This window comes from Blennius ocellaris (assembly GCF_963422515.1).
Source record: "Blennius ocellaris genome assembly, contig: SCAFFOLD_137, whole genome shotgun sequence".
Classification (NCBI taxonomy): Eukaryota; Metazoa; Chordata; class Actinopteri; order Blenniiformes; family Blenniidae; genus Blennius; species Blennius ocellaris.
This window is the reverse complement of record NW_027662174.1, coordinates 24,672-38,935: the sequence shown is the minus strand read 5'-3', so window position 1 is coordinate 38,935 and position 14,264 is coordinate 24,672. Positions and strand designations below refer to the sequence as shown.

The 14,264-nt window shown below is 47.1% G+C and overlaps 1 protein-coding gene across 1 annotated transcript in view; it reads right to left on the bottom strand.

Annotated features, from left to right (window-relative positions):
• Positions 1-6,240, bottom strand: part of LOC308148177 (ATPase family AAA domain-containing protein 2-like) — a gene marked incomplete at its 5' end in the record, with an annotated part of 44,535 nt that extends 38,295 nt beyond the window's left edge. Inside the window, one exon of the mRNA XM_080521618.1 lies at positions 6,150-6,240. Within this exon, the coding sequence (XP_080377744.1) occupies positions 6,150-6,240 (91 nt within the window). The remainder of the gene's footprint in view (positions 1-6,149) is intronic.
• Positions 6,241-14,264: the final 8,024 nt, after the last annotated feature.

Below are 14,264 nucleotides of genomic sequence, written 5' to 3'. Positions count from 1 at the left end.
TGAATCCACCAACAATTGTTTCTGTTTGGTTCATTAGTTACAGCCATCAGCTCCGAATCACTCTCAAACATTCAAAGAGGAATTAAAGAGGAATAAAATCAAAGGCCTGGTTTCATGTCCAGGGATTAAGCCATTTTAAACCACGATTTATTAAAATGGTTTTCTCAGACGTGGATTCAAATAGTCTCAGACTTGTCCTAGTCTTGAATTAAATAATGTCTTTTCTTGAAGAGACACGGAAACTAATCCAGGTCTAAATCAAGATTTAAAGGCAGATTTAACTTCAGATTAATGACTATATGTCTCACAGTGCAAGGGGAACATTGATTACCTTGGCTACATCAATGATACTGAATAATAATAAGAATAAAATAATAGGAATAATAATGATAATAATACATTTATTTATAATGTACTGTTGGGATCTCAGAAGACCACAGAAAGTTTGTTCATTTCTAGCGAAAGACAATTTTCATTTGTCATGATACAGTCATGACATGAATTCTGACCCAGGAATGTGATTGACCATCACACCCAGTGGGGGGGCTTTTACCACAGCAGACCCGCCCCCGTTTTCTGCTGAAAAGACTCTTCCCCCATGAAATCAGCCAGTCACTGATTCGTTGAAGCTCTCAGGATTTCACACCTTCGAATCCTCCAACCTTCACCAAAAGCCTTTGGAAGAGACTCCTCAAGAGTCTTGCCCCGAGTCTTCTCCAGTGAACACCAGGGAGGAGCTGAGTCCCAGCAGCTCCTCCCACAAAAGGATTTTGCTCCTGTTCTTCAATGGAGGAGGAGGTTGCTGGAGGAGCTCACCCAGTGTTAGCATACAGCTAACACTCACCCAGCGTTAGCATACAGCTAACACTCACCCAGAGTTTGCATCCAGCTAACAGTCACCCAGCATTAGCATACAGCTAACACTCACCCAGTGTTAGCATACAGCTAACACTCACCCATTGTTAGCATACAGCTAACACTCACCCAGAGTTTGCATCCAGCTAACACTCACCCAGCGTTAGCATACAGCTAACACTCACCCAGCGTTAGCATACAGCTAACACTCACCCAGTGTTAGCATACAGCTAACACTCACCCATTGTTAGCATACAGCTAACACTCACCCAGAGTTTGCATCCAGCTAACACTCACCCAGCGTTAGCATACAGCTAACACTCACCCAGTGTTAGCATACAGCTAACACTCACCCAGCGTTAGCATACAGCTAACACCAGAGGCCTGCAACCAGGGCCTTCACTCCTCAACTCCTCTGCTGACCCACCACGAGGGTCAGACCTTCCCCTGGTCCAGAGACCAGCACCCAGAGTCTGATCTCCCATCAACCAGGAAAACCAACCAGTTCCTCCAGGACGGACCAGGGAAACGACGCCTCACAGAACTTCTTTGTGTTTTCCTCAACCAGCAGGAAAACCATCACAGACCTGAGCGACCAGCTCCTCAGTCTGAACAAAAGGAACAACCAGGAGCTGCAAAGAAGGACTCCTGAAACATCAACTTCATCTTCTTCTCCTCAGCCTGCAGAACCAGCAACCACAGTTAGCAGGAGGTGCTAACTACAGGAGAAGACACCAGCTTCCCTCCAGCAGGACAACAACTGAACTCCTTCAAGGAAGTGGGAACAACAACTGGGCTTTACCTGAGATTAGTTAAACCTGATGCTATGATAGAACTGTTTAACTTTATGAAGATGTGTTGGTTCTGTTACAGTGATTGAGTTCTATAGATAATGATATTAGGAGCAGTGATCAACCTGTAAACCAACGTTAGCTCTGCCACAGACACAGGGTCTGCATGCTAATCTTTGCTTTACTAACTAGTTAACTCACAATCCTACACATATCACATCAAAGACAACATCACACAGTAACTGAACACCATCTGACGACTCCTGACGTTTTACAAAACAAGTCTCATTCACATCAAGTCATTCTAGAAATGGTCCTTTAGCAGAGACACACAGGAAGCAGACGCTAAAGACTAGCTTCATGTTCCATTGTTCTCCAGCACATGGTGGAGACCCAGGACAGACTTCCTGCTCTCTGATAACCTCCATTGGAATGTAGTTTCTTGTGATCCGCCATCTTGTTTTGTAGTTCATCACACGTCTCACACACACACTCCCTCTACCTCTCTCTCTCTCTCTCTCTGTGTCCCTCTCTCTCTCTCTCTCTCTCTCTCTCCACACACACACATGCACCTACACACACCAAGCTGTATATAGGTAGTTAGAATCTGTGTTTTATTTGTTTTCATTGTAAATAAATATAATGTTTGGAATCATACTTGTTGTTTTATTAATGAGCACAAAGGTGAATGAAATGTCGACTCTTCTGTGTTAAGAACTCCAAAATCCTTCAATCTTTACAGTTAATTCTGGTAATTGTAATTAATTTAACTATTAATTCAAATTCCTGATGAACTGTTTAGTATATCTTATGAGACTGATAGAACTGAATTGACTATCATTTCCTGTTAAGACAGGTGGAGCTCCAAGGTTCTGATACACATCAGATTACATTTCAATAACATTACTAATAACTATCTTTGAGCATTGTTAATCATTATCGATAGCCAACCACAACATAAATTATTCCTAGTGATCCTTATGAGGTAAGAAATCCCTACATACTGTAATTTCTGGAATATTGAGCGTATCTAAACATACGCTGCACCCACCAAAGTTAAATAGAAAAAAAAAGGATTTATCACTTCTGAGTCACATATGATGCACCTGAATGCATCACCCATGTATCTGTGCGTGAAGCTTGTTAACTTGTAAAAATACATAAATTAGCTGCATCTTTGTTTATGTTGCAAGATGAAAGCGTGTGGAAAAAGTTACTGCTTACAGAAAATACAGTATTATCATATTTAATCAATCATTAATCATTAATCATCATGTAAATTTCTCCGTTTGAGAGATGAATAAAGGATCAATCAATCGATGAATCAATCAATCGATCCATCGATGAATCAATCAACCAATCAATCAATCAATGAGTTTGAAGTAAAAAAAAAACCCGAACTGTTCAAATTTATAAGGTCATTGTGGTCATAAGGAACCATAGAAGACATTAAAGAAAAAGCTATTTAGAAAAAACTAGTATTTATTTTTCATGTAAAAGCGTCTGCAGCCTCTCAGTTGGTCGGGGTGGGGGGGGGGGGGCAGAGGAAAAGGTCCCACCCCCCAGAGTGCAGAGGCTGGTTCTGGAGGCTTGGAGGGTGTTTATGGATGCAGAATGACGTACGACAAGACTTCTGACAAGTCACCTGTCTCTTGTCTAACTGCGTGGTCTGGAAATGCTCCCGACAAGCAGTGTGTGTTGTAGGGACACACACACACACACACACACTGCTAAAACGTATATAGGAAAACTCCGCTCCAGGTTTTCAGAGGACCCCAACTGAGTATTCCTGGATTACTTTTGGCCTCGTCTCCACTGCACAGAACGTGACGTGACCGTGCAGCACAGGACAGAACGTGACGTGACCGTGCAGGACAGGACAGAATGGGGCGTGACCGTGCAGGACAGGACAGAATGTGACGTGACCGTGCAGGACAGGACAGAACGTGACGTGACCGTGCAGGACAGGACAGAATGGGACGTGACCGTGCAGGACAGGACAGAATGGGGCGTGACCGTGCAGGACAGGACAGAATGTGACGTGACCGTGCAGGACAGGACAGAACGTGACGTGACCGTGCAGGACAGGACAGAACGTGACGTGACCGTGCAGGACAGGACAGAACGGGACGTGACCGTGCAGCACAGGACAGAACGTGACGTGACCGTGCAGGACAGGACAGAATGGGACGTGACCGTGCAGGACAGGACAGAATGGGACGTGACCGTGCAGGACAGGACAGAATGGGGCGTGACCGTGCAGGACAGGACAGAATGTGACGTGACCGTGCAGGACAGGACAGAATGTGACGTGACCGTGCAGGACAGGACAGAACGTGACGTGACCGTGCAGGACAGGACAGAACGTGACGTGACCGTGCAGGACAGGACAGAACGTGACGTGACCGTGCAGGACAGGACAGAACGGGACGTGACCGTGCAGGACAGGACAGAATGGGACGTGACCGTGCAGGACAGGACAGAATGGGGCGTGACCGTGCAGGACAGGACAGAATGTGACGTGACCGTGCAGGACAGGACAGAACGTGACGTGACCGTGCAGGACAGGACAGAACGTGATGTGACCGTGCAGGACAGGACAGAATGGGACGTGACCGTGCAGGACAGGACAGAATGGGGCGTGACCGTGCAGGACAGGACAGAATGTCACGTGACCGTGCAGGACAGGACAGAACGTGACGTGACCGTGCAGGACAGGACAGAACGGGACGTGACCGTGCAGCACAGGACAGAACGGGACGTGACCGTGCAGGACAGGACAGAATGGGGCGTGACCGTGCAGGACAGGACAGAATGTGACGTGACCGTGCAGGACAGGACAGAACGTGACGTGACCGTGCAGGACAGGACAGAATGGGACGTGACCGTGCAGGACAGGACAGAATGGGGCGTGACCGTGCAGGACAGGACAGAATGTGACGTGACCGTGCAGGACAGGACAGAACGTGACGTGACCGTGCAGGACAGGACAGAACGTGACGTGACCGTGCAGGACAGGACAGAACGGGACGTGACCGTGCAGCACAGGACAGAACGTGACGTGACCGTGCAGGACAGGACAGAATGGGACGTGACCGTGCAGGACAGGACAGAATGTGACGTGACCGTGCAGGACAGGACAGAACGTGACGTGACCGTGCAGGACAGGACAGAACGTGACGTGACCGTGCAGGACAGGACAGAATGGGACGTGACCGTGCAGGACAGGACAGAATGGGGCGTGACCATGCAGGACAGGACAGAATGGGACGTGACCGTGCAGGACAGGACAGAATGGGGCGTGACCGTGCAGGACAGGACAGAATGTCACGTGACCGTGCAGGACAGGACAGAACGTGACGTGACCGTGCAGGACAGGACAGAACGTGACGTGACCGTGCAGGACAGGACAGAACGGGACGTGACCGTGCAGCACAGGACAGAACGGGACGTGACCGTGCAGGACAGGACAGAATGGGACGTGACCGTGCAGGACAGGACAGAATGGGACGTGACCGTGCAGGACAGGACAGAATGGGGCGTGACCATGCAGGACAGGACAGAATGTGACGTGACCGTGCAGGACAGGACAGAACGTGACGTGACCGTGCAGGACAGGACAGAACGTGACGTGACCGTGCAGGACAGGACAGAACGGGACGTGACCGTGCAGGACAGGACAGAACGGGACGTGACCGTGCAGGACAGGACAGAATGGGACGTGACCGTGCAGGACAGGACAGAATGGGACGTGATCGTGCAGGACAGGACAGAACGGGACGTGACCGTGCAGGACAGGACAGAATGGGACGTGACCGTGCAGGACAGGACAGAATGGGACGTGATCGTGCAGGACAGGACAGAACGGGACGTGACCGTGCAGGACAGGACAGAATGGGACGTGACCGTGCAGGACAGGACAGAATGGGACGGGTTTCCGTGGGTCCCAAGTGCGAAAGTTGTTAATGGTACCAAAAGGACGGTGCCCAAGGGTTGGGATTTTTTGTCAACCTTGCATTGGGGTACCCAGCACTACAGAAGAGGTCTGATAAGAGTAAAACACAGCATGTGATTTACGTCACTGTCTACAGCAGGGGTCTCAACCCTGGTCCTCCAGGTCCTCCAGGTCCTGCATGTTTTAGTTCTCTCCCTGAATCTAATGATCATGCTTCAGACTTCCTTCTTTTCAGACCTTATGTACGTCTGTATCTTGTCGTGAAGTGCTTGAAATTGTCTGAAAAAATAATAAAAACTGAAAGTCACCAAGGTAGTGAAAAAGCCCAACAACGAGCCTCCCATTGCAATAAGGTTGTTGAACTGGGAGGAGCTAAGCCCTGCAGGACAGGGACCTCCAGGACCAGGGTAGGACACCCCGGTTCTACAAGCCCACAAATTTGAACATCGACCGCATGAATCTCCCTGAATGTGAAACCGGACCCAAGAGCTTATCCTATGAAGACAATATACATGATTAACATCGTCTGCTGCATCAGGCCTTCTTACCGACACAACGTTCAGCCAGCTCCTCCAGGAAGTCCTCCGATGGACAAGGTGTCCACTGCTGGGTGTTGATCTTCAGAATCTCTTTACGAGACTACGTCACACAGACCGAAGACAGGGAGTTAACAACGTCACACAGACCGAAGACAGGAAGTTAACAACGTCACACAGACCGAAGACAGGAAGTTAACAACGTCACACAGACCGAAGACAGGAAGTTAACAACGTCACACAGACTGAAGACAGGAAGTTAACAACGTCACACAGACCGAAGACAGGAAGTTAACAACGTCACACAGACCGAAGACAGGAAGTTAACAACGTCACACAGACCAACAACAGGAAGTTAACAACATCACACAGACTGAAGACAGGAAGTTAACAACGTCACACAGACCAACGACAGGAAGTTAACAACGTCACACAGACTGAAGACAGGAAGTTAACAACGTCACACAGACAGAAGACAGGAAGTTAACAACGTCACACAGACAGAAGACAGGAAGTTAACAACGTCACACAGACCGAAGACAGGAAGTTAACAACATCACACAGACTGAAGACAGGAAGTTAACAACGTCACACAGACCGAAGACAGGAAGTTAACGTCACACAGACCGAAGACAGGAAGTTGACAACGTCACACAGACCGAAGACAGGAAGTTAACAACGTCACACAGACTGAAGACAGGAAGTTAACGTCACACAGACCAACGACAGGAAGTTAACAACATCACACAGACTGAAGACAGGAAGTTAACGCCACACAGACCAACGACAGGAAGTTAACAACGTCACACAGACTGAAGACAGGAAGTTAACAACGTCACACAGACCGAAGACAGGAAGTTAACGTCACACAGACCAACGACAGGAAGTTAACAACATCACACAGACTGAAGACAGGAAGTTAACAACGTCACACAGACCAACGACAGGAAGTTAACAACGTCACACAGACTGAAGACAGGAAGTTAACAACGTCACACAGACCGAAGACAGGAAGTTAACAACATCACACAGACTGAAGACAGGAAGTTAACAACGTCACACAGACCGAAGACAGGAAGTTAACAACGTCACACAGACCGAAGACAGGAAGTTGACAACGTCACACAGACCGAAGACAGGAAGTTAACAACGTCACACAGACAGAAGACAGGAAGTTAACAACATCACACAGACTGAAGACAGGAAGTTAACAACGTCACACAGACCGAAGACAGGAAGTTAACGTCACACAGACCAACGACAGGAAGTTAACAACATCACACAGACTGAAGACAGGAAGTTAACAACGTCACACAGACCAACGACAGGAAGTTAACAACGTCACACAGACTGAAGACAGGAAGTTAACAACGTCACACAGACCGAAGACAGGAAGTTAACAACGTCACACAGACCGAAGACAGGAAGTTAACAACGTCACACAGACCGAAGACAGGAAGTTAACAACGTCACACAGACCGAAGACAGGAAGTTAACAACATCACACAGACCGAAGACAGGAAGTTAACAACGTCACACAGACCGAAGACAGGAAGTTAACAACGTCACACAGACCGAAGACAGGAAGTTAACAACGTCACACAGACCGAAGACAGGAAGTTAACAACGTCACACAGACCGAAGACAGGAAGTTAACAACGTCACACAGACTGAAGACAGGAAGTTGACAACGTCACACAGACTGAAGACAGGAAGTTAACAACGTCACACAGACCGAAGACAGGAAGTTAACAACGTCACACAGACCGAAGACAGGAAGTTAACAACGTCACACAGACCGAAGACAGGAAGTTAACAACGTCACACAGACCGAAGACAGGAAGTTAACGTCACACAGACCAACGACAGGAAGTTAACAACATCACACAGACTGAAGACAGGAAGTTAACAACGTCACACAGACCAACGACAGGAAGTTAACAACGTCACACAGACTGAAGACAGGAAGTTAACAACGTCACACAGACCGAAGACAGGAAGTTAACAACATCACACAGACTGAAGACAGGAAGTTAACAACGTCACACAGACCGAAGACAGGAAGTTAACGTCACACAGACCGAAGACAGGAAGTTGACAACGTCACACAGACCGAAGACAGGAAGTTAACAACGTCACACAGACTGAAGACAGGAAGTTAACAACGTCACACAGACCGAAGACAGGAAGTTAACAACGTCACACAGACTGAAGACAGGAAGTTAACGTCACACAGACCAACGACAGGAAGTTAACAACATCACACAGACTGAAGACAGGAAGTTAACGCCACACAGACCAACGACAGGAAGTTGACAACGTCACACAGACCGAAGACAGGAAGTTAACAACGTCACAGAGACTGAAGACAGGAAGTTAACAACGTCACACAGACCGAAGACGGGAAGTTAACGTCACACAGACCAACGACAGGAAGTTAACAACATCACACAGACTGAAGACAGGAAGTTAACAACGTCACACAGACCAACGACAGGAAGTTAACAACGTCACACAGACTGAAGACAGGAAGTTAACAACGTCACACAGACTGAAGACAGGAAGTTGACAACGTCACACAGACCGAAGACAGGAAGTTAACAACGTCACACAGACTGAAGACAGGAAGTTAACGTCACACAGACCAACGACAGGAAGTTAACAACATCACACAGACTGAAGACAGGAAGTTAACGCCACACAGACCAACGACAGGAAGTTAACAACGTCACACAGACTGAAGACAGGAAGTTTACAACGTCACACAGACCGAAGACAGGAAGTTAACGTCACACAGACCAACGACAGGAAGTTAACAACATCACACAGACTGAAGACAGGAAGTTAACAACGTCACACAGACCAACGACAGGAAGTTAACAACGTCACACAGACTGAAGACAGGAAGTTAACAACGTCACACAGACCGAAGACAGGAAGTTAACAACATCACACAGACTGAAGACAGGAAGTTAACAACGTCACACAGACCGAAGACAGGAAGTTAACAACGTCACACAGACCGAAGACAGGAAGTTGACAACGTCACACAGACCGAAGACAGGAAGTTAACAACGTCACACAGACAGAAGACAGGAAGTTAACAACATCACACAGACTGAAGACAGGAAGTTAACAACGTCACACAGACCGAAGACAGGAAGTTAACGTCACACAGACCAACGACAGGAAGTTAACAACATCACACAGACTGAAGACAGGAAGTTAACAACGTCACACAGACCAACGACAGGAAGTTAACAACGTCACACAGACTGAAGACAGGAAGTTAACAACGTCACACAGACCGAAGACAGGAAGTTAACGTCACACAGACCAACGACAGGAAGTTAACAACATCACACAGACTGAAGACAGGAAGTTAACGCCACACAGACCAACGACAGGAAGTTGACAACGTCACACAGACCGAAGACAGGAAGTTAACAACGTCACAGAGACTGAAGACAGGAAGTTAACAACGTCACACAGACCGAAGACGGGAAGTTAACGTCACACAGACCAACGACAGGAAGTTAACAACATCACACAGACTGAAGACAGGAAGTTAACAACGTCACACAGACCAACGACAGGAAGTTAACAACGTCACACAGACTGAAGACAGGAAGTTAACAACGTCACACAGACTGAAGACAGGAAGTTGACAACGTCACACAGACCGAAGACAGGAAGTTAACAACGTCACACAGACTGAAGACAGGAAGTTAACGTCACACAGACCAACGACAGGAAGTTAACAACATCACACAGACTGAAGACAGGAAGTTAACGCCACACAGACCAACGACAGGAAGTTAACAACGTCACACAGACTGAAGACAGGAAGTTAACAACGTCACACAGACCGAAGACAGGAAGTTAACGTCACACAGACCAACGACAGGAAGTTAACAACATCACACAGACTGAAGACAGGAAGTTAACAACGTCACACAGACCAACGACAGGAAGTTAACAACGTCACACAGACTGAAGACAGGAAGTTAACAACGTCACACAGACCGAAGACAGGAAGTTAACAACATCACACAGACCGAAGACAGGAAGTTAACAACGTCACACAGACCGAAGACAGGAAGTTAACAACGTCACACAGACCGAAGACAGGAAGTTGACAACGTCACACAGACCGAAGACAGGAAGTTAACAACGTCACACAGACAGAAGACAGGAAGTTAACAACATCACACAGACTGAAGACAGGAAGTTAACAACGTCACACAGACCGAAGACAGGAAGTTAACGTCACACAGACCAACGACAGGAAGTTAACAACATCACACAGACTGAAGACAGGAAGTTAACAACGTCACACAGACCAACGACAGGAAGTTAACAACGTCACACAGACTGAAGACAGGAAGTTAACAACGTCACACAGACCGAAGACAGGAAGTTAACAACGTCACACAGACCGAAGACAGGAAGTTAACAACGTCACACAGACCGAAGACAGGAAGTTAACAACGTCACACAGACCGAAGACAGGAAGTTAACAACGTCACACAGACCGAAGACAGGAAGTTAACAACGTCACACAGACCGAAGACAGGAAGTTAACAACGTCACACAGACCGAAGACAGGAAGTTAACAACGTCACACAGACCGAAGACAGGAAGTTAACAACGTCACACAGACCGAAGACAGGAAGTTAACAACGTCACACAGACTGACGACAGGAAGTTAACAACGTCACACAGACCGAAGACAGGAAGTTGACAACGTCACACAGACTGAAGACAGGAAGTTAACAACGTCACACAGACCGAAGACAGGAAGTTAACAACGTCACACAGACCGAAGACAGGAAGTTAACAACGTCACACAGACCGAAGACAGGAAGTTAACAACGTCACACAGACTGAAGACAGGAAGTTAACAACGTCACACAGACCGAAGACAGGAAGTTAACAACGTCACACAGACCGAAGACAGGAAGTTAACAACGTCACACAGACCGAAGACAGGAAGTTAACAACGTCACACAGACCGAAGACAGGAAGTTAACGTCACACAGACCAACGACAGGAAGTTAACAACATCACACAGACTGAAGACAGGAAGTTAACAACGTCACACAGACCAACGACAGGAAGTTAACAACGTCACACAGACTGAAGACAGGAAGTTAACAACGTCACACAGACCGAAGACAGGAAGTTAACAACATCACACAGACTGAAGACAGGAAGTTAACAACGTCACACAGACCGAAGACAGGAAGTTAACGTCACACAGACCGAAGACAGGAAGTTGACAACGTCACACAGACCGAAGACAGGAAGTTAACAACGTCACACAGACTGAAGACAGGAAGTTAACAACGTCACACAGACCGAAGACAGGAAGTTAACAACGTCACACAGACTGAAGACAGGAAGTTAACGTCACACAGACCAACGACAGGAAGTTAACAACATCACACAGACTGAAGACAGGAAGTTAACGCCACACAGACCAACGACAGGAAGTTGACAACGTCACACAGACCGAAGACAGGAAGTTAACAACGTCACACAGACTGAAGACAGGAAGTTAACAACGTCACACAGACCGAAGACGGGAAGTTAACGTCACACAGACCAACGACAGGAAGTTAACAACATCACACAGACTGAAGACAGGAAGTTAACGCCACACAGACCAACGACAGGAAGTTGACAACGTCACACAGACCGAAGACAGGAAGTTAACAACGTCACACAGACTGAAGACAGGAAGTTAACAACGTCACACAGACCGAAGACGGGAAGTTAACGTCACACAGACCAACGACAGGAAGTTAACAACATCACACAGACTGAAGACAGGAAGTTAACAACGTCACACAGACCAACGACAGGAAGTTAACAACGTCACACAGACTGAAGACAGGAAGTTAACAACGTCACACAGACCGAAGACAGGAAGTTAACAACATCACACAGACTGAAGACAGGAAGTTAACGTCACACAGACCAACGACAGGAAGTTAACAACATCACACAGACTGAAGACAGGAAGTTAACGCCACACAGACCAACGACAGGAAGTTAACAACGTCACACAGACTGAAGACAGGAAGTTAACAACGTCACACAGACCGAAGACAGGAAGTTAACGTCACACAGACCAACGACAGGAAGTTAACAACATCACACAGACTGAAGACAGGAAGTTAACAACGTCACACAGACCAACGACAGGAAGTTAACAACGTCACACAGACCGAATACAGGAAGTTAACAACATCACACAGACTGAAGACAGGAAGTTAACAACGCCACACAGACCAACGACAGGAAGTTAACAACGTCACACAGACTGAAGACAGGAAGTTAACAACGTCACACAGACCGAAGACAGGAAGTTAACGTCACACAGACCAACGACAGGAAGTTAACAACATCACACAGACTGAAGACAAGAAGTTAACAACGTCACACAGACCAACGACAGGAAGTTAACAACGTCACACAGACTGAAGACAGGAAGTTAACAACGTCACACAGACCGAAGACAGGAAGTTAACAACATCACACAGACTGAAGACAGGAAGTTAACAACGTCACACAGACCGAAGACAGGAAGTTAACAACGTCACACAGACCGAAGACAGGAAGTTGACAACGTCACACAGACCGAAGACAGGAAGTTAACAACGTCACACAGACAGAAGACAGGAAGTTAACAACATCACACAGACTGAAGACAGGAAGTTAACAACGTCACACAGACCGAAGACAGGAAGTTAACGTCACACAGACCAACGACAGGAAGTTAACAACATCACACAGACTGAAGACAGGAAGTTAACAACGTCACACAGACCAACGACAGGAAGTTAACAACGTCACACAGACTGAAGACAGGAAGTTAACAACGTCACACAGACCGAAGACAGGAAGTTAACAACGTCACACAGACCGAAGACAGGAAGTTAACAACGTCACACAGACCGAAGACAGGAAGTTAACAACGTCACACAGACCGAAGACAGGAAGTTAACAACGTCACACAGACCGAAGACAGGAAGTTAACAACGTCACACAGACTGAAGACAGGAAGTTAACAACGTCACACAGACCGAAGACAGGAAGTTAACAACGTCACACAGACCGAAGACAGGAAGTTAACAACGTCACACAGACCGAAGACAGGAAGTTAACAACGTCACACAGACTGAAGACAGGAAGTTAACAACGTCACACAGACTGAAGACAGGAAGTTGACAACGTCACACAGACTGAAGACAGGAAGTTAACAACGTCACACAGACTGAAGACAGGAAGTTAACAACGTCACACAGACTGAAGACAGGAAGTTGACAACGTCACACAGACTGAAGACAGGAAGTTAACAACGTCACACAGACCGAAGACAGGAAGTTAACAACGTCACACAGACCGAAGACAGGAAGTTAACAACGTCACACAGACCGAAGACAGGAAGTTAACAACGTCACACAGACCGAAGACAGGAAGTTAACGTCACACAGACCAACGACAGGAAGTTAACAACATCACACAGACTGAAGACAGGAAGTTAACAACGTCACACAGACCAACGACAGGAAGTTAACAACGTCACACAGACTGAAGACAGGAAGTTAACAACGTCACACAGACCGAAGACAGGAAGTTAACAACATCACACAGACTGAAGACAGGAAGTTAACAACGTCACACAGACCGAAGACAGGAAGTTAACGTCACACAGACCGAAGACAGGAAGTTGACAACGTCACACAGACCGAAGACAGGAAGTTAACAACGTCACACAGACTGAAGACAGGAAGTTAACAACGTCACACAGACCGAAGACAGGAAGTTAACAACGTCACACAGACTGAAGACAGGAAGTTAACGTCACACAGACCAACGACAGGAAGTTAACAACATCACACAGACTGAAGACAGGAAGTTAACGCCACACAGACCAACGACAGGAAGTTGACAACGTCACACAGACCGAAGACAGGAAGTTAACAACGTCACACAGACTGAAGACAGGAAGTTAACAACGTCACACAGACCGAAGACGGGAAGTTAACGTCACACAGACCAACGACAGGAAGTTAACAACATCACACAGACTGAAGACAGGAAGTTAACGCCACACAG